This window comes from Parasteatoda tepidariorum, chromosome X1 (assembly GCF_043381705.1).
Source record: "Parasteatoda tepidariorum isolate YZ-2023 chromosome X1, CAS_Ptep_4.0, whole genome shotgun sequence".
Taxonomy (NCBI): domain Eukaryota; kingdom Metazoa; phylum Arthropoda; class Arachnida; order Araneae; family Theridiidae; genus Parasteatoda; species Parasteatoda tepidariorum.
This window is the reverse complement of record NC_092214.1, coordinates 29,516,846-29,539,658: the sequence shown is the minus strand read 5'-3', so window position 1 is coordinate 29,539,658 and position 22,813 is coordinate 29,516,846. Positions and strand designations below refer to the sequence as shown.

The window sequence follows — 22,813 nt, the reverse complement described above, 5'->3', positions numbered from 1 at the left end:
ATTATGGTAAAAAGTACTCAAGTTTCCGGTACTTTTTATTATAAAATCTATTTTTACCGGAACATGTTGCGAACAAAAAATCTGATCTACTGTAATTTTTACTGTAATAATTACCAGTATTTACCGGCAATTTGTACAGTGATTTGATTCGGATTTTATGCAATGTGCTTATATAATACAATCTGTTATAAATGGGAAAAAACGAAACAAAATGTTATTATATTTTCTACTGTTTATCCTTCGTATTCATAGATCAAAGTAAAGATTTAAGTTCAGATAAAAATTAGTAGTAATTTTTGGTTATTCCCAGCAATACAAATACTACAAAAAATAATGTCAGGTGGTCCTTAATGGTCATACTCCTCCTTACATGTGCTTTTTGTGAATCGTAAAGTATTTATTATATAAAGGCACTTTTTGAAAATTTAATTTACAAAATTATTTTAAAAAGCAGGAGAACTTCAAAAGTTAGATAATTCAGAAGCATGTTACGTCGGCAGTATTTATAATAAATTAATAATAAATACAAACTTTTATGAAAATCTTCCGTTACGACCCAAAATGTCACATTTGATACAGTTTGAATTTAAGAGTCAAATTTGATGTTACGAATTAACGTTTTTTTCAAACACGTGGAATGCAGGAAGAAAGAGAATACATGTTGTTCTAGTGGAAAAAAAGTTGTTCCATTGAAAAAGAAAAGATGTTAAAGGGTTGAAAATATCAAAACATTTCTTTAAGGTCGTGTTTAAGTTGGTCAAGATTAAAATCACATTAGAAAGGGTTAAAATGTCACACTTTTTTGCATGGTCAAAGTGTTCTAAAGGACCTAAATCAGTAAAGTTTGAATTGTCATTTACGTGAGTCTTTTTTCACTCGATAACGTGAACTTTCTTACCTTTTAATACAAGTTCGCAGACCACCAACCGAAGAACTAACCTAATAAGATGCCCTACATAGTGTGATGAAATTAATATTACTCTTCAATATTCAGTGAAAGTCAACTGCTACACTCTTGGCATTTCATTGCCCGTCACAGTTACAGTTTACTTACTTTCCTTTTAAAAGTCTTAAATAATATGATAAGTTGTTTGTTTAAGTTCGAAAAACTTACGAATTCATCTTTCTAATTTCCAAAAATAGATCTTTTTAATATTTTTAGAAAACGTTTGAACAAAAAATGTGTTTCTAAAGGTAAGGTTTAAACTATTTATCCATTTACATGTAATTAATAATTTTTACGTGTTTTGCTTAAAATTTGAAATTAAGGCGCTTTTAGTTTTTGTTTAAATTGTAAAATTTTTAGATTTGTTTTCATGCAATTACTTTTTTAAAAGCACTTCACACGTTATTAGATGATTTCAACACCTATTAACTATTAAATTAAAAATGAAAAGGGCTTTAAGAGTTATTGAACGCTGTTGGATGAGCATACATTTATTGATTTTAATACCAAAAAAAGATTTAGTATCAGAAAATTTGACTAGATAAAAATTTTTTCTGTAAAAATATCAATATCATAGAATATTGCTTTGTATATAGAGCAAATACTTTTTTGATATCGTAACTAATTAATAATTAATTTTAAGATAACTTTTCTTAAATAAAAATAATTTATTTTTTAAAATTATTTTTACAATTTGCTTATTAAAAACATTGCTGTCTGAATATTTCTATTTTATTTTGTGATGTCCTTTTCCGTAAACAATAAAATGTTTACTAAAAAAATACCGAGCATTTGAACTTTTACATAATTGTTGTCAATCAAAATATGACAATTTCTTTTTGTGATTTTTATATTAAAATATGAGCATTAAACTCTTCATAATACAAAAAAAAGATATTCTCCTAAAAAAAAAATCTAATATTGTGTTGTGATACATAATTATGTGGTATTAATAATGTGATACATAATTTATGCTGAAATATTTTATAATGCATAAATTTATTTTAAAAATTATTTTTGTTTATTATTCATTCATTAGTTTTATTTTGATCTGTGATACACTTGATACAAATATCATTTAGGTAATGGTATTGTATTTTAGTTTGCATAATTTCATTTTACACGGATATTTTTAAGCTGGTATGTGTGAGGAGATTTTGCTGCTTCTGGAATGCTGATTCAAATCCCTGTGATAACTGGCTGATTGAGTTACGGAACAGCCAAAAAATATGGAAATGGAACCCCTGAGGGCAGTGAACTTAATTTCAAAATCTTAAATAGAAATCCCTGTTTTTAAATACAGAGGTAGATTTTAAAGAAAAATAATCTCTAAAATTTAATATAGAGGTTTTTGCATTTTGGTTCACTGACGGTGCAGTAATCGTAAAATTGGATACAAATTGCTTTAAATTTAAATATCACCGAAATTCAAGTAAAATGGAAAAACTAAAACTAAAAATAGTTGGTGTTTTGAATTAAGAGGTTGATTATTTTCACTAGATGAGAATTTTCAAAATATCAGACACAAACAAATTTATTTTTTTCATTTGTCATATAATTCGTGAGTATCACCATTGAATCCCGCTTTTTATTTTTTGATTATAACTCCATCTGTGAACCAATACATAAAAACCTCTACGTCAAATTGGGGCACGTTTTTCAGGAGGTTTCAATTTAAAATTTCGAAACCGCTATTATCCTGCTCTCAGGGAGGATTTTGGGGAAGGGGAATACAAGTTTTGTATCATTGAATGCATGTTTTAAAAATATTTGCACGCATATTTTCATATTTTTTTTTTAATTCAGTGTATATTTCTAGAAATATGTAACCATATTCATACATTTTGGGCACATTGTCTACTGCTCCCGGCCAGCATTTTACCAGTAATGACATGAAATACATATTGTGATTGATTGATACTAGACTACATTCTCTTGTTATCCCGCTTCGTGATTGTCCCAACATGTCTAGTTTTGCTCAGATAATCCTCCGTAACGACGAGTGCGGCACTTAACATAGTATTTATTCATGTGTTTCAAATTTACAAGTTTGAGGAATGTATAGTTACGCAACTTCCATATAAATCAGCAAGATGATAAATTTAATAGTTGAGCACGATAATAAATTTAAATAAATATAAAAAACGTTCTCTCGTGTGGAAGAAATAAGAGTAAACCAAAGAAAAATTATAAACATATCTTGTTCGATAATATATTTAACTCAATCATAATGAATCATTTCCATTCAAAATAAATAGTCATGCAAGACACATCAATCATATTAAGTCCCAGAGCTCGCACTGCCTGAGAAATAGTGATATATATATTTTTCTGTTGTAGATAAGTTTCAACTCTTGATTTAAACTAGACATATAGTAAACAAAAATATAGACATGTCCCTAATATTATATTTCCTGCTTTTTTTAAAATATTTAAAATTAATTAGTTCAAGAATTATATGTTTTTTAAAACATTTCTTATTAATGTGTGGTGGGCTGAAGTTTGTGTTAAATATTACGCTGAAATAGACTTCAAGGAAACTAGTCGTTAATGAGAAAATTTACGAGTTACGAAATAAGTTAAATCTATGTGCAAGTATGGAGGTAGCTATAAATTACATATTACGTAAGAATGTTTTGGTGCATTTACATGGCTCTATCTAATTTCACTTTTTAGCATATACCTAAGAAAATTACGATTTTTTTCGGCATTTTTACTAATTTTCTTCATTTTATGTTACATATTACTTCGGAATTCAATGTGTAATTACTGAAGGGAAAAAACTTTTTTTAGATGTTTCGTTAAAACTCGTTTTATGAATCATTACATGATAGGTTAGTTTCAAGTGCATCACATATTCAAATTTATATCATAAAATTATTTAGTTGTGTGGAATATTTGAAGTAACATTTTTACTGCAATAAAAGCTGTTTAGTTTTCGATACTTCTGTTCAAATATAGAAGCCATTTATTCCCTTTTAATTTGATATGTCGCACAACTGTATTTTATATGTTTATAAAATACAGTTGTGCGACAAGCCATGATGCTGCTCATATGGACGTGAGATCTGCCCTTAATGATTTAAATTGAATTATTAAGAAATATTGGAGAGTCCGTTGCCTAATGATCTAATGATTAGTGGCCCAATGATATAAGTAAAAAAAATTGATGAAAAATAACACTATTACTCAAACCTATTTAAGGAAAATTTAATTTATAAATTTTTTGTATTTAGATTTTATATACTAAAAAATAGCAGAAAAACTCTCAAATGTGAAAAGATAAATTACTCCAATCAATAAATTTAGAAAAGTTTAAGTTAATGTCAGCAGACTTCAAAATTTATTCCTAAGTAAAAATGTGTAAAGTAACTGTGTATGTACTTATAATATTTTTGACGTAATTTCCATCAATATACACTACTGGCCATTAAAATTGCTACTCCAGGAAGGCGACGCACCACGAACGTGAAATTTTCAGGAGGGATCAAGCATGTTGTGGTATGCAAATGATTAGCTTATCAGCGCATTCATGCAAAGCAGGCGGCGGTAGCGACACTTACCATGCGTATAAAAGAAGAGATTTGACAGTAAATTTCTCATGCAGAAATTGAATTTGAGCATTGTTCTTTGGTAGAAAAGTTTTTGTTATGCCTCGTGTAAGAAGGAAAAATGCTTACCAGCACGTGTCTGAGTTTGATTGAGGTGGAATTGAGGCCTGCCGGTATTGTGGTTTATCATACCAAAGTACTGCTGCTTGCGTTAGTCGAGATCCCATGACTATTAGAAGAATATGGAATCGATGGGTTCATGAAGGTCATATGGAACACCGTGCAGAATCTCAGCGGCTCCCTATCACTGACAGCCGAGAAGACAGATACGTCATCTACATGGCCTTAAGAGATCGTATAGCTACGTCACGAACCCTGAGTCTACAAATGGGGTTTTTTGCAAGACAAAAAGTGTCTGTACGAACAGTTCGACGACGTTTGCAGCAGCATGGACTGTCAGCACGGTGACCATGACTTCGGCTACCCTTAACGCTGCATCACATGCAGGAGCGCCTCCAATGATATGATCAACGATGAACCTGGACACAGGAATGGCATGACGTCGTCTTTTCAGACGAATCCAGGTTCTGTATACAGCATTATGATTGTCGTATACGTGTTTGGCGGCATAGTGGAGAACGCAGATTAGCAGATTACATTCGACATCGTCATACTGCCCATCACCTGCAGTAATGGTATGCGGTGCCATTGGATACACGTCTCGATCACCTTTTGTTCGCATTGCAGGCACTTTGAAAATCAGCCGTTGCATTTTTGATGTGTTAGGGTCAGTTGATCTACCTTATCTTCGAGGCATCTCCAAAACGCTACGTTTCAGCAGGACAATGCACGACCGCATGTTGTCCGCACTGTCCTGGCCTTCCTTGACACAGAACATGTTCGCATATTGCCCTGGCCAGCGCGTTCTCCCGATCTCTCACCAATTGAAAACGTCTGGTCAATGGTTGCCGAATAACTGGCACACCACCACTCGTCACTCACTTCGGTCGATGAATTGTGTCATAATGTTGAAGCTGCATGGAATGCTGTACCCGTCCATGCTATCCAATCTCTGTTCGACTCGATGACGTGGAGAATAACTGCTGTTATTGCTGCTAAGGGAGACTGCTCTGAGTACTAATTTCTCAGGATCTATATATCCAAATATCCTGAAAATTTAATCACTTGTTCTTGGAACTATAATGCATGTGCCCAATAAATATCATTCTGTTATTTGCATTCCTTCCTAATGGCCAGTAGTGTACTATAAAATCCTTCTTAAAATTATGCATGTTATTTTTTGTATGCAAATTATAGTGATTATCATGATTGGGTAAGGATAATAAAGGTAATTAATAATAAGGATAAAGTAATTAGGTAATTATTGTGAATTGTTTTTGACATTAAGCATTTTTTGTTTATTAGAATTTACATTTAGTGCGAATGATAATGTATCAATAACAAGTCTTTAAATTTAGAACAATATGACTCCTCGCTAAACTAATAAACAGAGAAAAAGATAAGTCAGATAATAAAATGTCTGTCTCAATATAAACTTTTATCTTAATCTGAATTTATGGTAGATGACTCATTCCCTCCCCCCCTTCTTGAAACTCACTTTTAAACTATTTTTCATGAGGATATAGTCCTGTTTACTCTTACTAAATGTTTAGAAATGACTTTGGCTTTCTTGTTTTGCATTCTAAATCAAAATATATCATTCAAATATCAATTCAAATCAAGTATCATTTCATGAAATTATTTTATATTAAATTAAATGTACTTTTACATATAATTGTGTGTATAGTTTGTGTGATATTATCGTAGATATAATACTTCACTTTATGTATTTTTGCTTATTTATAAAGAGGCCAACTTGCCCATTTTGGGGAGAAAGTTTTTTAAGCGATACTAAAATTTAAGTTTCAATATTGGAATTTTGGTTTAGAAAATTTGACTTAAAATTATTTTGCTCACAACTACCCTTAAATAAATAAAAAGTTTATATGAAGTGCGCTTTTAATTCCTGATACTTTATAAAATCTTTCACCAGAAGTAAAGCAGTTGGCATCCTTTCATTTACAAAGACTAAAATAGTATCAAAATTACATCAAAAGTATACGAAACATTTCTAAGAACTAAGAAATTATAGTTACAGCACTTTTTAAATTTATGTAATTACAATTACTTTTACAATTTATATAATTATTTCATAATATTTTTTTAAATGTATAAAACGTATTTTTCTTCTAACTCATAAAAGTGTTTTTTTCAATCAAAAGGAAAGTCTGAAGTTACGTCTAAAAAACTGCACCTGATATCTAAGAAATGACAAGAGCAATTTTCTATAATTGCATATGAAAAAAGCTTTATTGCTGATTTTCTTACAAACAACTTATTTGAATATCGTACTTTTCTAGAAACATCGTTTTTCTTCAAAAATCACTTAGAATGTTTGATATTTAAAGCATAACATTTAAGAAATTATCAACCAAAACTTTGAACGTAAATAAAAAAAGCAAATGAATTTTAAAGACAAACTTATTAAAATGTGAGCAAGATTAACAAAAATTTTGTTAGTAGGTGCGATAGGTCCTGAGCAAAGTGATATTTTATATGAAAAAACAATTATTTACAAATTGATTTTGAAATTTTGCAAACGCGCTTAAGAATGTATCTTGATGTACAAAAATGACTTTAGGGTCAGAAACATCACCTATCAGAGTTAAATAAACTTTGTTCAAAAATTTATTGTAAACATGAATAGTTCTAACTAAATCACTTTTAAATGCCATAAATAATAACGCATATGATTGTATTATTTATTCTTCGAAATGATTGTTGATTTCTATTCATATATTTGAACCAATAAAACGAACCTTTTATACCTCTTTTGACATTTTTAATGTAATGCAATATCTTTTCTTGGTATAAAAATAAAGATATTTCTAAATATAATGCAATGACAGGACTTGCGAGAAAAATAAACAGAATTGTATTATCTATTTCCAGGAAAGAAATATTTTATCTGTTTTTCGAATGAAAAGCGTTAGAAAGTATTATGAGAGTGACTCAATGTATTTTTTAAGATACTTCTAGACTTATGTAGCTGACAACAATGTAACAAAACCTAACATTCATATACATGTGACCAAATAATATTTGCTGCATTATTTCCCATTAAAAAAGTTTCTAAAATTTCATTTAGATCAGAAAATTCTTCACAGTAGGCAAATAAAATAAAAAAAAATAAAAAAACATTATAATTTCGAACTTTTGAATCAGTAAATCTAACAAAAAAGAAATACAAAGTGTCACTCGTCAGTTAAGCTTAAATTTTTTTTTTTTTTTGCAAAAAAAAATTAAGATTAATAATTTTTTGTCCATTTTCGTTCGTTTATTGAAGAAAAACGTTATTAAAAAATTCAGAATAAAATACTAAGGTTTTGCAAAAAAAGCAATAAAAATAGATTAAAAACATTTAAAAACACGCTGTCAACGCTGTTAAATAGTCAACGTAATTGGGATCTACGAATTAAAATGGTGATTGTTAAGCAAATATTATATTGAATAATTCTTGTAAAGCAAAATTTGATCATACTTTATTCAGAAACAAAACTTTTCTTTTAAAAACTTTTAGACCCCTCAAGATTTCGTAAAGGTATCAGTATCTTTTTTACGAAAAATTGTTTTTTTCCCTTCTCTTTAAAATATGAGCATTATTGATATCTTTAAAGAAGAATATGGCAAGTAAATTGAATTCCTAGTTCTTTATTTAAAATAATTGGATGATACTGAAAAGGATTTAAAAACCTTTAACATTAAAAACTAGTGAAGAGTTCTCTTAAATGGAAAACTTTGGATGAAGTAAAATATATAATAAAAGATCTCACGATGCTCAAAAATATTAGATTTTCGTAATTATAAAATTTTTTGATAGTTATGTAAATTTTTAATTTCATATTATATAAAAACGTTAACTGAAATAATAAAAAAAATCAAAATACGAAAGATTGAGGCAATTTGGAGATAAGAGACACATTTTCCAAATGTGACTTTTTTTTCATCAAGCTATTCCTTAGTATTGTTTACAGATCTCTTCCTCCCCTTACTTTCGTCAAGGAATATATTTATAAAGTTTAAACTTAAATATAAGATTTTAAAATCAAAAAGTATTTCTGTTAGTTATATCTACTATTAAAAATCAGAAATAAAAAAACTAAATACTGGATATAAAACGTTATTACTTTCGTAAAAAAATTTCAGTGAGACTTGGAGCAATGTAGTGAAAAGCACAATTTTTCTAGAAGAGACATTTTTTTCGCCAAACTATTTCTTAGTATTCTTTCCAGATAGGAACACAGAGGAAAAAAGTACGATCAAACTCAGTTGAATATGATACAATTTATCGTGTTTTTGGCCCAATGAGAATTTGGCGCTTTCGTAATGACTTTTAGTAAAATTAACAATTGTTTTATAATATATGTTAAAATTTAGTAAATGTAGTAAAATTTGGTAATTTTATAATGATACTTTAGAGAAGGGCATAAAAACCATTTATTTGGTAAAATTTACTTTTCAGTTTCATATTTTTACTAAACGTGTGGTGATAAGAACTATTTGCAAGCCGGAATTTGGGGTAAACCATTACCATATGAAAGAAAAAACCACGAAATGACTGGTTTAAATACCGTATAGTTCGGTTTTATAACCAGAATTATGTTTTTTTTTAAACAGAAATGCATTTACCATACAGTGTGGTAATTTAAAAAAATTTTTTTCTCCATGTACTTTCCAGATACATTCCACAACGGTTACCCACTTAGAAATTGCATCACTTTTCCCCGAAAGGCTTGCTTAAACATTTGAAAATGTGCTTTATCATTATATTGTTCTTTACATTATTTTATCTTTCATATGTTCTCAATTTTTATTTTTTATGCAATTTCAGTTGATTTCTCATTAAGAAAATTTTATAAATCAATTGATTTTTATTGTTTTTATCTATTTTATAGGCTAGAGCTCCCATTATGGGTGGCAAAGAGGAATATTTTGATGCTGTTGAGGAGCAAAAAGAAGCACTAGATGACCTGAACGAAACAGAAGAATTACGTAAACGTTGTTTGCAAGAAATGAGAGACTGGGTCAAATCTCAACCCCATTTTATCAATTGCCGACTTGGTAGATTATTATTTAGAAAATCTTCCATGATTTAGTTTTTTTTTAAAGAAAGCATTAAACCCTTTGTTACAATAAACAATTAAGGTGCATGAACTCTGTCATTGCAAATGAAATTTCAACAAATATTATTTATTTCAAAAGTAGTTTACTTCATTTGTTATTTTATTTCGAAAAATTGAAAAAGAAGGAATTATTCTTTTTAATATTGCGATTTTGAATAACATGTTTTAGAATGTCGCTTGAAGTTAAGTGTACTTATATTACTGAAAAATTGCATTTAGATTAGAGCGGGAGTAAATATCTATATTCTAGATCAGCAGGGAAAAATATGATGCAAAAATTAGAAAGTTTTAGTTATTTTCACATTTTTAAAGGTGGCAGATTATTTTTTAATTACTTTTAATCAGTTAGCTTTTATTTGAGCTTGATCAGCTTTTTGCATCATCACAACGTTACCAGACAGACATGACAAAAGTGATAATTCGTGTTTCAAAATATACTTTAAGAGAATTATAGAAAGGGTTCAAATAGCATTTTATCATGTTGTTTCTCAGATATTAACATATTACATACGGTGGTACCGTATTACATACCGTAAATGATTCCATTGTAGCATTTTCATATCTTTATCCTAACGTCTTTCAGTGCTCAGGAGGTATATTTGCTTCATGGAAGGACGGGTTCTATTATCTCAACAATACATACTTTCCTTTAATTGTCCGAATTATCTTTTCAAATTATTTAATTTTTATTTTTCAACAGACTTAATTTACGATACCATTTGATTTTTTTTACTGTTAAGCTCAGTGCAGCCCCTTCTAGCTCTTTTGCTATTAAACTTTACAGTATTTTTCAATGAAAGTTAGCCAAACGCTTTAAAAAAAAGGTATGACATGAGGTCATGTAAATGCATCTTTTTTTTATATAAATGACTTTTAAATGAATTAGATGTTTGTTTCATATTAGTCTGTGTGCTTTATACTTTATTTTTCATTTTCAAAACAAATGTTTGATGATAGAACGTTTGATTTTTTCTCTTCAGTGTTATTTTAAATTTATAAAGCTGCTGAAAATTTTTCCAGTGACACTAAAATTAAATAAATTATTTTCTTTTAATATGAATCAATATCTATGTAATTTTTTATAACACATGATGTATTTATGTATGTAAACATTTAGGTGTAAGGAATGTTTTTTATAACTTTCATTATAATTGTTTTTTGGTGGCTTTATTACTTTACAAAGCAGTTGAACTATAGAGGAACTCCATCATTACGAACGTAGCATTTGCAGACTTAAAATGCATATAACTCAGCTAAAAAAAGTCTGTTTAAATATTCTTTTCTTAATATAAACTCTTGGTGTAATAGTTGCATTATGTCAGTAACAGCTAACTATTATTTTTTGTTTTTGAAAAAACGTTAAGTAAATGTAAGGTGATAAAATTTAGAGTAAATTTAAGTGACATTCCGAGTTATTTTAACAAAAATTATTAAACTGGTAGATTTTTTTTTTATTTAAAGTTATATGCATTTATATCTGCACTCGTCAGTAATGATGGAATTACCCGTCAACAAAGAAAAGAATTCCGAAAATGATTGCACAGCAAAGAAATATGTACACTGTAAAACAGAGTTTCTCAAAATTGAGCAAAAATGCTTCAAAATGTATTCAAATTCTCATATATTAAAAATTCAAACAGCACATACTCATTTTTTAACAAAATGCACATGAAGAGAGAAATGTGGAAGAGTGATGTTCGTTAGCTGCAGGCAGGATTCGAACCCAGGACCTCCGAGTTCGTAATAGGATTCTCTAATCACCATAGTTTTACATATATTAAAAAGTATATAAAAAAAATTTCTCATGTAAACAAGCTACTTTAACCTTAAAACGTTTTTGGCATGAATTTTGAAGCGCATAAGCTAGTAAATGACAAACAAATATAGAAATACGCAGAAACTACATTTCTTTCCTGCCCCCATAATTTCAAAAATAAAACTTTCTTTTTTAGCAATCAACTTTAATTAATTATAGTAATGATAATAAATTGACAAAATAATTCTAAATTGAACGCATCTCAGAAGTAAGAATACATTTAACTAAAATTGTGCAATTCGTTACATAACTATTAAGAATGTTTACTTTTAGTTGAGTTTTAATTTAGAAGTGTTAATCATATCATGGTTAAACCATACAAAATGATCCACATTTAATAACATCTAAGAAATATTCCGATGTTTATTTGAATCCACATATAAATTTCTTTCCTTATTTTTACAGATGCCAATTTCTTACTACGATTTCTTCGTATGAGAAAATACAGGGTTGATTTAGCTCAACAAGTCTTAGATAAATACTTGACTAACAAAACGAAATATCCAATGACCTATCAGAAACTAGACATTCAAAAATCTAGTCTAAGAGATCTTATATCCAGAGGGTAAGTTTTAAAAATACTCAATATATTTTTAAGATTTTTTCACTTCATGAGGAAGTAGATTTGGGTAATTTGAAACATTACAAAATAATGTGAAAAGTTAAAAGTGTCGTTCGAATTCCTGAATCTGTAAAATTTGCAAAAATTATATCTAGCATTTACATGACAAATGTGTTGTTAAAAACTAGCTTTAAAAAAAGGCTTTTCGAATCTAAGTTATGAGTTTTAAACATTTTCTTGAACTTCATTATGTTCCGGCGTATTTTTAGATGCATTGTTATACCTTACAACTGATTGTATGGAACAAAATCACGCAAAATTGAAATTTTGTCGTATTATTCCTTTTTTTAATTTTGCAGAGTAAGAGAAATTTTTTTTTCATACTTTTAAATTTTCTTTAATAATTTTTAATGTAATTCAGATGATAAAATAAACCGAATAAATGAATTCTATATCATATGTGGGATTTCGGATATTTATTTTTGTTAATAAAATAAATTTAACAGTGTGATATATGTAGATTTAAAATAACACTATTTTATGTTTGAAATAAGGTTTTGAGGTGAGTTTGAAATAGTGCTTTTTTTCTATTTTTTCTTTAAATTGTAGAAAATGTACTATACTCCGTTGCAAGCTACGAAAAGACCATTGCAATATAGGATTTAAGTAATCATCTGCTACTGCGTATAGTTTATTTTTATTTAACTATCAAATTATATAATTATGCTTTCAAAACGATATAAAAGCTTTTAAAAGTTAAACTCGTTGAACAGAAATTAAATTCGTGCTATTTTTTATAAGCAAAAAGAAGGCCGTGCTGCGTCTCTTCAAGATTTGGCGATGATAATATTCTCCCGCTCTTGGAGCTTGGCGTCCATTTAGATGCACTTGGATGCAAGCAGGGTCTTTCCATAGGGATAATGGTTTTTTCTTAACTTGCAACAGAGTTTAGTGCGAATTTCTACATCGGTTTCGATTCGTGAGAAACAGCCACCACATTGAAATTTTAAAATAATAAACATAAGCTCTTTTAAATTTTATCAGTGTTCCTTTAGATTGTTTAAACACCATATTAAATGTTTTATTTTACTAGTATCACAGATTAAGTACCAGATGCAAAATAACTACAACTTGTACAAAATCTATTACTTAACTATGCATATAAATATGAGGTTTTAAAATTTATAATAATCATTTTTGTAAAGATGCCAGTTAGATAGTATAAAAAACTTTAAAAGCAAAGCATCTAATAAATCTAGTTTTTAATTACATTATGAATCGATTTGAATCACCAGGGTGATCGATCAAAAAGGTCAATATAGAAGTATTAATATTCGATATATTAACCCTATAATCCGTCACCATAGCCCATGTTGTCTGATTTTCATCACAAAATATTTTGGAGCACTAACAGGGTATGTAGACATGACCTAAACTGTTAAAAATATGAAACCAATCAATCCGATATTCTACACTATAAAATAACGCTATATTTTTTTAAAAAATTTATTAAAAAATTATCTAATCAAACATCAAATGATTATAGCCGACAATTGACTTGATATTTTTTCAAATAAAAAATTAAAAAACGTCAGGATATTTATTATTGAATAATTTAATCTCTCTAACTAAATTTTTTACAAAAATGTAAAAAGTTTTGATTATTAATTACGTTAATTAATAACCAAAGTTAAGGTATTTAAGAACTAATTAACAATGGATTAAAGTCGACAATTTATATTGTATTTTTATAAAGGAGCTAACAAGATATATTAGAATAATAAAATTAAATATTTTAAGCTCTCTAATGAAATTTAAAAAATTAATTAAAAATCAAATTAATATTTACTATATTAATGAAACGAATTGAAATAAATTTATTTATCTAATATTAAATAAAAGTTAGTTAAATTAATTGGAAATAACAAAATAATTAGCCTTAATTAATAATATATTAAGCAAATAAACTTATTATTATTTAAACTAATGAAATATTTCTTACATTTAAATGTTGTCAAGAAAATCGGAATTGACAATAAAATGTAAGGGCTATTTAAATTAAATTTCTTTATTCTATTAATTTACCATATTTTGCATATTACCTTTCAGTTAAAGCAAATAAAAGAGAGTTGTATACAATAAGCGACAGTACAAGTCAACATAAATGGCAAAATAAATAAATAAATAAAATAAAAAGAATGAAATTGCATAAACAAAGCTGAATACATAGATATGAAGCTTAAATGTAATACAGTGAAGATTCTTTTGAAATTAAAAAAACCATTGATACAATGAAGCATTTATATTTTTTATAAAGAAATAATTCGCAATCCTTTTAAATTTTACAAATATAGCAATAAATTAGCATCAGTATTACCCTCTTTTTTAAGACACAATACTCGATATGCTTCATCTTAGGAACATTAGGCCTTTATAGGTATTTTTATCTGATATTATAAAAGCCCTTGAGCAACATTTGCTGTTGTGCTTCACGTATCTACCATCTATTTGAGGTAAGAATATTTCTTGCGTAGTTTTTAATTTTTTCAGCCACCACCCCTTCCATAAAATGAATTAAATGCTAATTAATGCATTCTATTTTTTCCCCCGGAGTCGGCTACAAAAACGGTCAAGAGCTAGAATAAATCTTAATTAAATCGTCTAATTAAATTATATAATCAAACATAAATTGTGATAAAATATAAAAGCTTTCTAATCTACAATTCATAAATTCGTACCTGAATTATACTATCTATAAACTTCTTGTTTTCATTAGAAATATGGAGAATAAAGATATTTCATTCCAACTGGCATGTCACTAAAACGTACTTTTAGTTTCATTTCATTCTGTCCATACATTTTTAAACTCAGCAAAAAAAAAAAAAAAAAAAAAAAAAAAAAAAAAAAAAAAAAAAAAAAAAAAGTGAGAGAGAGAGAGAACAAAATAGTTATAATTACAGAGCATGAAATTAAAAACTTTTATTTCAATGTTCAAACTATTCTTAAGTTTGATATCCAAACGATATTTTTAATGTTTGTATTTTAAAAATTCTTAATTTAGATTTTTTAATATTCCTTATTATTATATTTAAATAACTACGAATTTTACTTTTTCTAAATTCTTATCTTTAAAAACAATCATTTAAAATGATAATTCAGAGCTCTTTTTTAAAATTAAAATGATTTCTTAAATTGAAATGTAAAAGACATAATGAAAGATTTCTTATTTTTTCTATCTTATCGTTTTTATTATGAAATAGCATTTCATTAATTTTTAAATGGGACATATTTCTAAATGTTTATCGACATTGAAATTTTATGTTTTAATGCTTGCGTTTGAAAATAATTGGAATTTTTATATTAACTTCAATTAATGATTAAATATTAAATACATAAATTCCTTTCGAACTATAAATTCTTTAAGTTTTTCTCGTTTATCATTAGCTTAACAAAGTTAATTGTCTTACGTGGAAACGAAAGTTGAGAAAATTTTCTTAGTCCCTCTGACTTATGTTGAATTGTAACTATCAATCAATTTTACGTGAGTCAATAGCTTTAAAGTGCTTACATAATTTTCAAAGAGCTTTATTTGAGTTTTAAAGAAAGTTTAAAAGCATTTTAACAACATTTTAAATGAAGTTAGTTTATAATTATTTTAAAGGAAATCAAGCAATCAAGAAATAAATAGGAGATTTTAAGACAAATATTAAATTATGATAAAAGAAACTAATGACTGATCACAATCAGGAAAAATGTAAAAAGTGGTAGAGATAATTTGAAAAGATAAGTTGTTTTTACTAATTCCTATTTACCAAAGTAAATTTCTAAATTATATGAAGCGTGTCTATTTGTAATGATTGACTAGCCTAAACTCTAAAGTACCTCTTTAAACACTTGCCTTCACTTTAAAAAAAAAAATTCCGGTTAAGGACACTGTGCATGAGATTGAAATCGATAGTAAAAGCTTATTTTTTTATCCCAATCTTTTAATTTTTTTAATTTCACATAAAACTGTTTTCTTTTCAAATATATAGGAATTAATCTTACTAAATTTTAGGATCAACTAAAAAGTACGAAATTTTGAATTCCTTTTATTTCCTTCAGATCCAAGGAAAAGTATTTTTTCTGATAGCGAGAGTTAATGTTTTAGATTAATCTTTAATTTTTTTAAAATCATAACTCGAAACTGTTTTCTGTTTTAAATATATAGGAATAATATAACAAAATTTAAAGATCAACGGAAAAATACGAAATTTTTAAATTCTTTTCCTCAAGATGCGAAGAAAAATATTTTTTTCGATAGTGAAAGATTATGTTTTTAGTTTGGTCTTAATTTTTTAGTTTAATTTGAAGCTGCTTTCTTTTTCAAGCATGTAGGAATAATATTACAAAATTTTGAGATCAACGGAAGAACTCAAAATTTTGAAAGCCTTCAATTTCTTCAGCTACAAGGAAAAGTATTTTTCCCTATAGTAAAAGCCTATTTTTAGCACAATCTTTAATTTTTTAAAAAAATTTAATTTGAAACTGTTTTCTTTTTTAAGTATATAGGAATTAATATTCGACATTTTAAGACCAACGGGAAAATTAAAAATTTACAAGTTCTTTTATTTCCTTCGGATCCAAAGAAATTTCTTTGAAAAACAAGGACATTAAAAAAAAAGCATCCATTTTAACTTATTAAACTAAATATTACTAAATTTTACTTTAAATTTAATTAAAAATATCAAAAAAGTTTTTATTCCATTTTTTTAGTGCTTTGTTTATTTTCAATTTTTTAGTGTTGTTTTAGTGTATTTGTTTAGTGTTATTGCTGGGTGGGTTAGTTAAAAATAATTATTTAAAAAAATTTTATTTTTTATCGCCAATCTTCAATTAATTATTCATTATTAAATGAAAAAATCTAAGCATATTTATATTTTAAGAGTTAAGTAGAACATGGTATTATGTATTTATTTACCTCTTTGTGAAAAGTTTCAAAGTATAATCAACAGTTTAGAAAGTTATTTCAAAACTTTGCACTGCGATTTTCAAGGTATAAATGGTTGCTACGAGTGAAATGACAAGTTTTTTAAACGCTTCTAGTGAAAAAATAACCAAACATGTAAAAATGCAATGGACATTTTGATAATTAATTTCACAAATTTGCACTACGATACCTATATTTTTCAATCAAAAGTATTCTCTTTGAAAATCATTCCTGAAATTTACTGAAAAAGAAGAGATAAAAATTGAAAGAGTACCATAGATATTTTTAGAAATAATTTCATAAATTTGCACCCCGAATCCTTTTTTATAGGATACAAATATTTTTACGACTGCCATTTTCTGAAACAATACCCTGCACTTTTTGTCCGAGTTATAGCTTTTCTCTTTATATTAAAATAAAGTTATTGAACAGTCATCGACTCAAAAAATTTTGCCCGAACATGTTTCTCACTGTCATAGCTCAGAAAGTATTCAATAAAACAATATGGAATTTAGCGTACTTTTAGAGAAATGTTTAGGAAATATTCTGTCGTTGAAATATTATTGATGACGTCATTAGTTTTTGAGTCATGTCATTGTTGAAGAATTTTTATTTTTTGAAGATATTTTACAGTTGAGTAGAAATTTTTTCTAATAGACTCAAAACATTGTATACGAACCATTTTAGGAATGATTCATGTCTTCTAAAAATATCATTTCTTTAAAAATTAACTGCAAACTTGAAATAAGAAAAAAAAAAACGGAATTATTAAAATAATTTTGCCAAAAAACAAACGGAATTATTAAAATAATTTTGCCAATACTGTGGAATATACTCATTTTTTGCTTCAACACTTGAATACTTAGGGAAGCATTCGTGTGTGTGTGTGAACCCTACTATTGCATAACTAAAACTAAAACAAAGTAAAAAAGAGCACAAATTATGCCATATAAATAAGAAACACTTGTTTCGGTTCAGTAATGAAGCATCTTCTTTAATGTCGAATTACAGATTTAAGGAGACACAGACTTGCTGAAGAAATTACAAACTTCTGCATCTAAGTGTTTCTTTCCTTCATTGTGTATTTCAACCCTAAAGTCATTATTTCTGCTGTTTTGTCGTTTTAGCTTTATTTATATAACCTAGTTAGCCTGGTTAACCGAAGTTAACCTAGTCTTTATTTTGCCATCTATTGCTTATTTATACCTCATTCCTATATTTTTTTTCTATTCAAATAAGTAAATATTTTATACTACTTGAACTTTGTAAATTGATTTGCGATGCCATTTTTATGTCGATTCGACAGAACTCATATTTTTTCAGGTATGTATTTCCTTTACCTGAGAGAGATAAAGAAGGACGAGTTGTTTTGTTCTGTATCGCTGGTAAGTAAACATTTAATAGATAATTCAAAATCAGTTTGCATTAATTTTCTGTCAGTTTTTTGCAGGCTTAACATATATTATTATTTCTTTTTTGGCATAAAATATTCGGGAAAGCTTTTAGTAAGGTGATGCTTTCAGTTTAGCTAAAATCTGAATTTGGTTAAATAAAATTATAATTAGTACTTCCATAAAGCAAAAGTAAGAATAACAGGATTAAAGGAATATTTTATTTCATTTAAATTCATAACCTCTCGAATCATGAACTACATTCTTAATAATCAATAACAGCAAACTCTTTTTTGTGTTTCCCTGCAATCAAGAAACAAAGCCTCAACAAACGCTGGTGCAGAGCTTTCAAACTCCAACTCTTCAAAACTTCATGTGTAAAAAAGAAGAAGAAAACACTAGATGATACAACACATTAAAAACAAATTTACCAATATTCAAATTCATTATTTAAAACCTATATCTCCAGTGCATTCTCAGGGGAAAACATAGGTGTGAAAAATATCAAAATTTAAATAATTCTGCTTTTGAATTAAATAATTCTTACGCTTATGAGAACAAGATATTAAATGCTTAAATTAACAAAAACACTTGGAAATATCAAAGGGAACTTAAAAGGTTAAATTTAAGTTAATATAAAATTTCATGTTAAAACATGCAGGAAGTTCCGTAATAAATACCTTTAATATAATCTTTGTTAAAAATGAAATATTAAAAATATTCAGAAATTAATGTTCAGTTGAGAGGAAACATAAAAACCTTTTCAAAACATTATTCAATTCTATCAAGGCAAAAGCAGGACAACAATTATTAAAAATCAGTCTACTTGTAGAGTGGGATTGAATTGCGATCACTTTTCGTAAAATACTATTTAACTGATTCGTTCTCAGATAAAAAAATTTCTGATTATTTTAACCTTTTTTTTATCTGATTCATACGAAATATGATACACTTGTAGTCTTTATGAAAATCCCTGAGTGAATCTGAATATTTTCTTCTATTTTTTCAGGTGCATTGGATTCGTCTCGACACAAACAATCTGATGTTTTTAAGTCTTTTCTTCTTGCGTTTGAAGTACTCATGGAATGTGAATTAAATCAAAAACGAGGTATCAGCTATATTTTTACTCAAGAAGGGTATCACATAAGTCATGCTCTTCTAGTTGGTCTTCGAGATTTGCAGAAAATGGTTAACAGTGGAGAGGTATGACTTTATTACCAATTCCTTGCACTTCATGCACCGAAGAGCCATTACATTATACACCAAAGAGACATTAAATTATGACCACCCTCCATCTATAACAATGAGCTCGCCCAGATTTTAATGGTTTCTAGCCCAGGAACAGTGTTTTCACGGGGCACATTAGGACCCATAATCCTCATAGAACAATCCTTGACGTTTGAAAGATACTTGAACATAATGCAGACCAGGTTCACCCATTCATGGCAACAGTTTTTCCTGCGGGGGATGGTGTTTACCAACAGGATAATGCACCATGTCATAAGGGTCGAATCGTCATGGATTGGTTCGAGGAACATTCCAGTGACTTTCAAGTCATGTCTTGGCCCCCAAATTCACCTGACCTTAATCCAATAGAGCATTTGTGGTCCTACTTGGAAAACCAAATTCGTGCTGCCACGCTACCCCCTCGCAATGTGAGGGAATTGCAGGACCAGTTGGTGAGCGCTTGGCACCAGATATCTCAGACTACCTATCAGCACCTTGTGGAATCAATGCCAGCAGTTTTGAGGGCTAAAGGTGGTCCTACATGTTATTAGCAGGGTGGTCATAATGTAACGGCTCTTCGGTGTATATGCTTTTTAAATTACCATTCCTAAAGAATCCTTGATGTACTATTTTTTTCATAAATGAATTTTTTTAAGGACTAATTAAAAAAGTTTTCAAAATCAAAATTTTTACAAAAAGTTAAAGAAAAAACTGTGTTAAATCTTAATGTTCATGAGCTTTTGCTTCTAAATAGATCTTTGACCTTTAAATTTTAAATCTTATAACTTTACGAACATTGAAAGTGAACATTTTTAAATTTAGAACATGAAGGCATGAGTTATTTATTTCCAAAAGTTTTGTTAGTCTAATGTTACTTTTTATTAGTCTAACGAAAAAAGCTCTCTTGGAGGAGCTCAAATGAATTCAGACTTTTGACCTTTTAAAAATGTACGCCATTTAAGCATGTTCACGAACATTCAGTCGGTAGTCTATAAAGACTGCCCTTAATATGTATTCTTAGAATCGTTATCAAAAATAAAAACAAGAAAGTATACACATTGGGAGTCGCAAACTAATAAACAGTCGAGGATAAAACAAAAACACTTTATAAATCGAACAAATCACAGCAAAGAAAGGCGAATGTAAGAAACTACAAAGCAGGTTTGATTGCGGAAAGAAACTGAGAAAGGTTAAAACACAATTATTCGAAACACTTTCAAATTTCTACTCAAACAAAGCCTGCTTTGATGATTATCACATCCGCCTTCCTCAATAGCAATTTATTATTCCTTTCTCTCGTAATATAAATTCTCAACTCTAATTGCGTATACTTTTCTGCTTTTATTTTTGATAAATATTCTAAATATACACAGTAGGATTAATCTTTAAGAAACACTTTGTTTGAAATTTGATATAAATATGTATTTTCCGATTAATTGAATGTTCTCTTTCCCTAATGAAGCTCATCATTCCTTAGTATAATAGTGAATATCTACATTACATGAATTTATTTACCATTTTATTCAGTGAATTATTCATATTTTTATAGTTTTTTTAATAATTCTCAAGGATCTAATCTATTACGAAAATTCTATTCTATATCTTCTACATTTTAAAATAAAATTTCTTGTTAAAAAAAATGTCGCTTGTTTCAAATGTCGCATTTAAAATTTTTAGTACATATTTTTGAAATATGAAGATATCAAACTTTGAAATTTAAAAAAAAAGCATTTTATCATGCTTTTCAGTAGTAAATGAGATAAAATTTGGTAATGTTACAAAAAAGAAAGCAATTTTGACAAAGTATAATTTGAAATAACGTGAAACTGCGCAGTTTGATAATCTATATTTTTTTTAGTAAACGCTTACAAATTTGTTTTTTCGTCGGTTTTCTTTTGCAGGTAAGCTATAAGTAAACACCTACCAACCTTTAAAACTAAAAAAATTATGCATTTGTAAACATGCAAATACCTGGACAAGGCTAAATGAAATCAGTAACTAAATTATTACGCATCCGGTCTTTTCAATCTTCCTAAAATTGAAGCATCCCGTCGCAACCCTAGAAGTTTCTTGATATATTTATTTATTGTTATGCAGATTTGTGTTCTCAAAGTTCGGCTTATAATCTCTTCACCAGTTGAAGTACAGTTTGTACAATATAGATAAAGATGCCACAAATACATATCTGGCGATGCAATGAGATTCGAACCCGCAATCTCTACACTATAATAGATGAATCCTTGTAATGTGTTTGTCTAACTTGAGCCTTATGTTTTAACTTGACTAGGACTTATAAACGGTATTTAATGTGCATGTAATGTGTAAATAAACTAATAAATACTAGGAATAGTGATGTTTATTTTTCACTTATTTGTTTTGCGCTTTCTTTTTACCAGTAATTTCTTTACCATACAAATATGGTAATTTTAACAGAATAATTTTCTTCTTGTGTGTTTAATGTAAGCACTCTGGAGTTTCCATGTTTTTTCCCCGAAATGTTTCCTAATTTCTATTCAATTCGATAGATTCAAGTTTGACAAAGTGTTACCTACATTCTAAAGTGAAATATTCCTAATTTCAGAAAGCAATTCCACTACGACACAAGCAACTACATTGGATGAATGTGCCGAAATACTTGGCGACTCTGTTTCAATTTTTGAAAACATTTTTAAGCCATAAACTTCAAGAAAGAGTAAGTCATTTTTAAAATACCATAGGTTATTCAATCTTTCTTTATGTGTTCTAAATAAGTTAAAGATGAAAAAAAATGTTTTGAAAAGAAAATATTGCGCACAAAGCAATTGAAGAGATTAGTGGAAGAACCAGTTAAGTGACATTTTAGTGAATTTAAGTGAATGAGATTTAAATTTCATACGTTCCTTGTTTTTGTTATATCCTTCAATCTTTATGTTTATAATATATTTACGCAGATTTAATTAAGAAAGTTTTTGAGGGTATATTTATTTTGCCCTAACTCTTTCATAAACGAATATTTTTTAATAGCATTTGGTTGTTTTTTTCGGGAAATTTTCAATGTTTTTCAACGAATATAATTTTGTTTGAAAAGCGAAAATGAAAATAAATAAATAAATAAATATATATATATAT

The 22,813-nt window shown here is 27.9% G+C and overlaps 1 protein-coding gene across 1 annotated transcript in view; it reads left to right on the top strand.

Moving 5' to 3' along the window:
• LOC107457166 (alpha-tocopherol transfer protein-like) overlaps positions 1 to 22,813 on the top strand; it is a 43,505-nt gene that overhangs the window by 16,545 nt on the left and 4,147 nt on the right. Inside the window, exons 2-6 of the mRNA XM_016075260.4 lie at positions 9,513 to 9,678; positions 11,962 to 12,121; positions 18,411 to 18,472; positions 19,488 to 19,681; positions 22,287 to 22,397. Coding sequence (XP_015930746.1) covers positions 9,528 to 9,678; positions 11,962 to 12,121; positions 18,411 to 18,472; positions 19,488 to 19,681; positions 22,287 to 22,397 — 678 coding nt within the window. The 5' untranslated portion in view covers positions 9,513 to 9,527. The remainder of the gene's footprint in view (positions 1 to 9,512; positions 9,679 to 11,961; positions 12,122 to 18,410; positions 18,473 to 19,487; positions 19,682 to 22,286; positions 22,398 to 22,813) is intronic.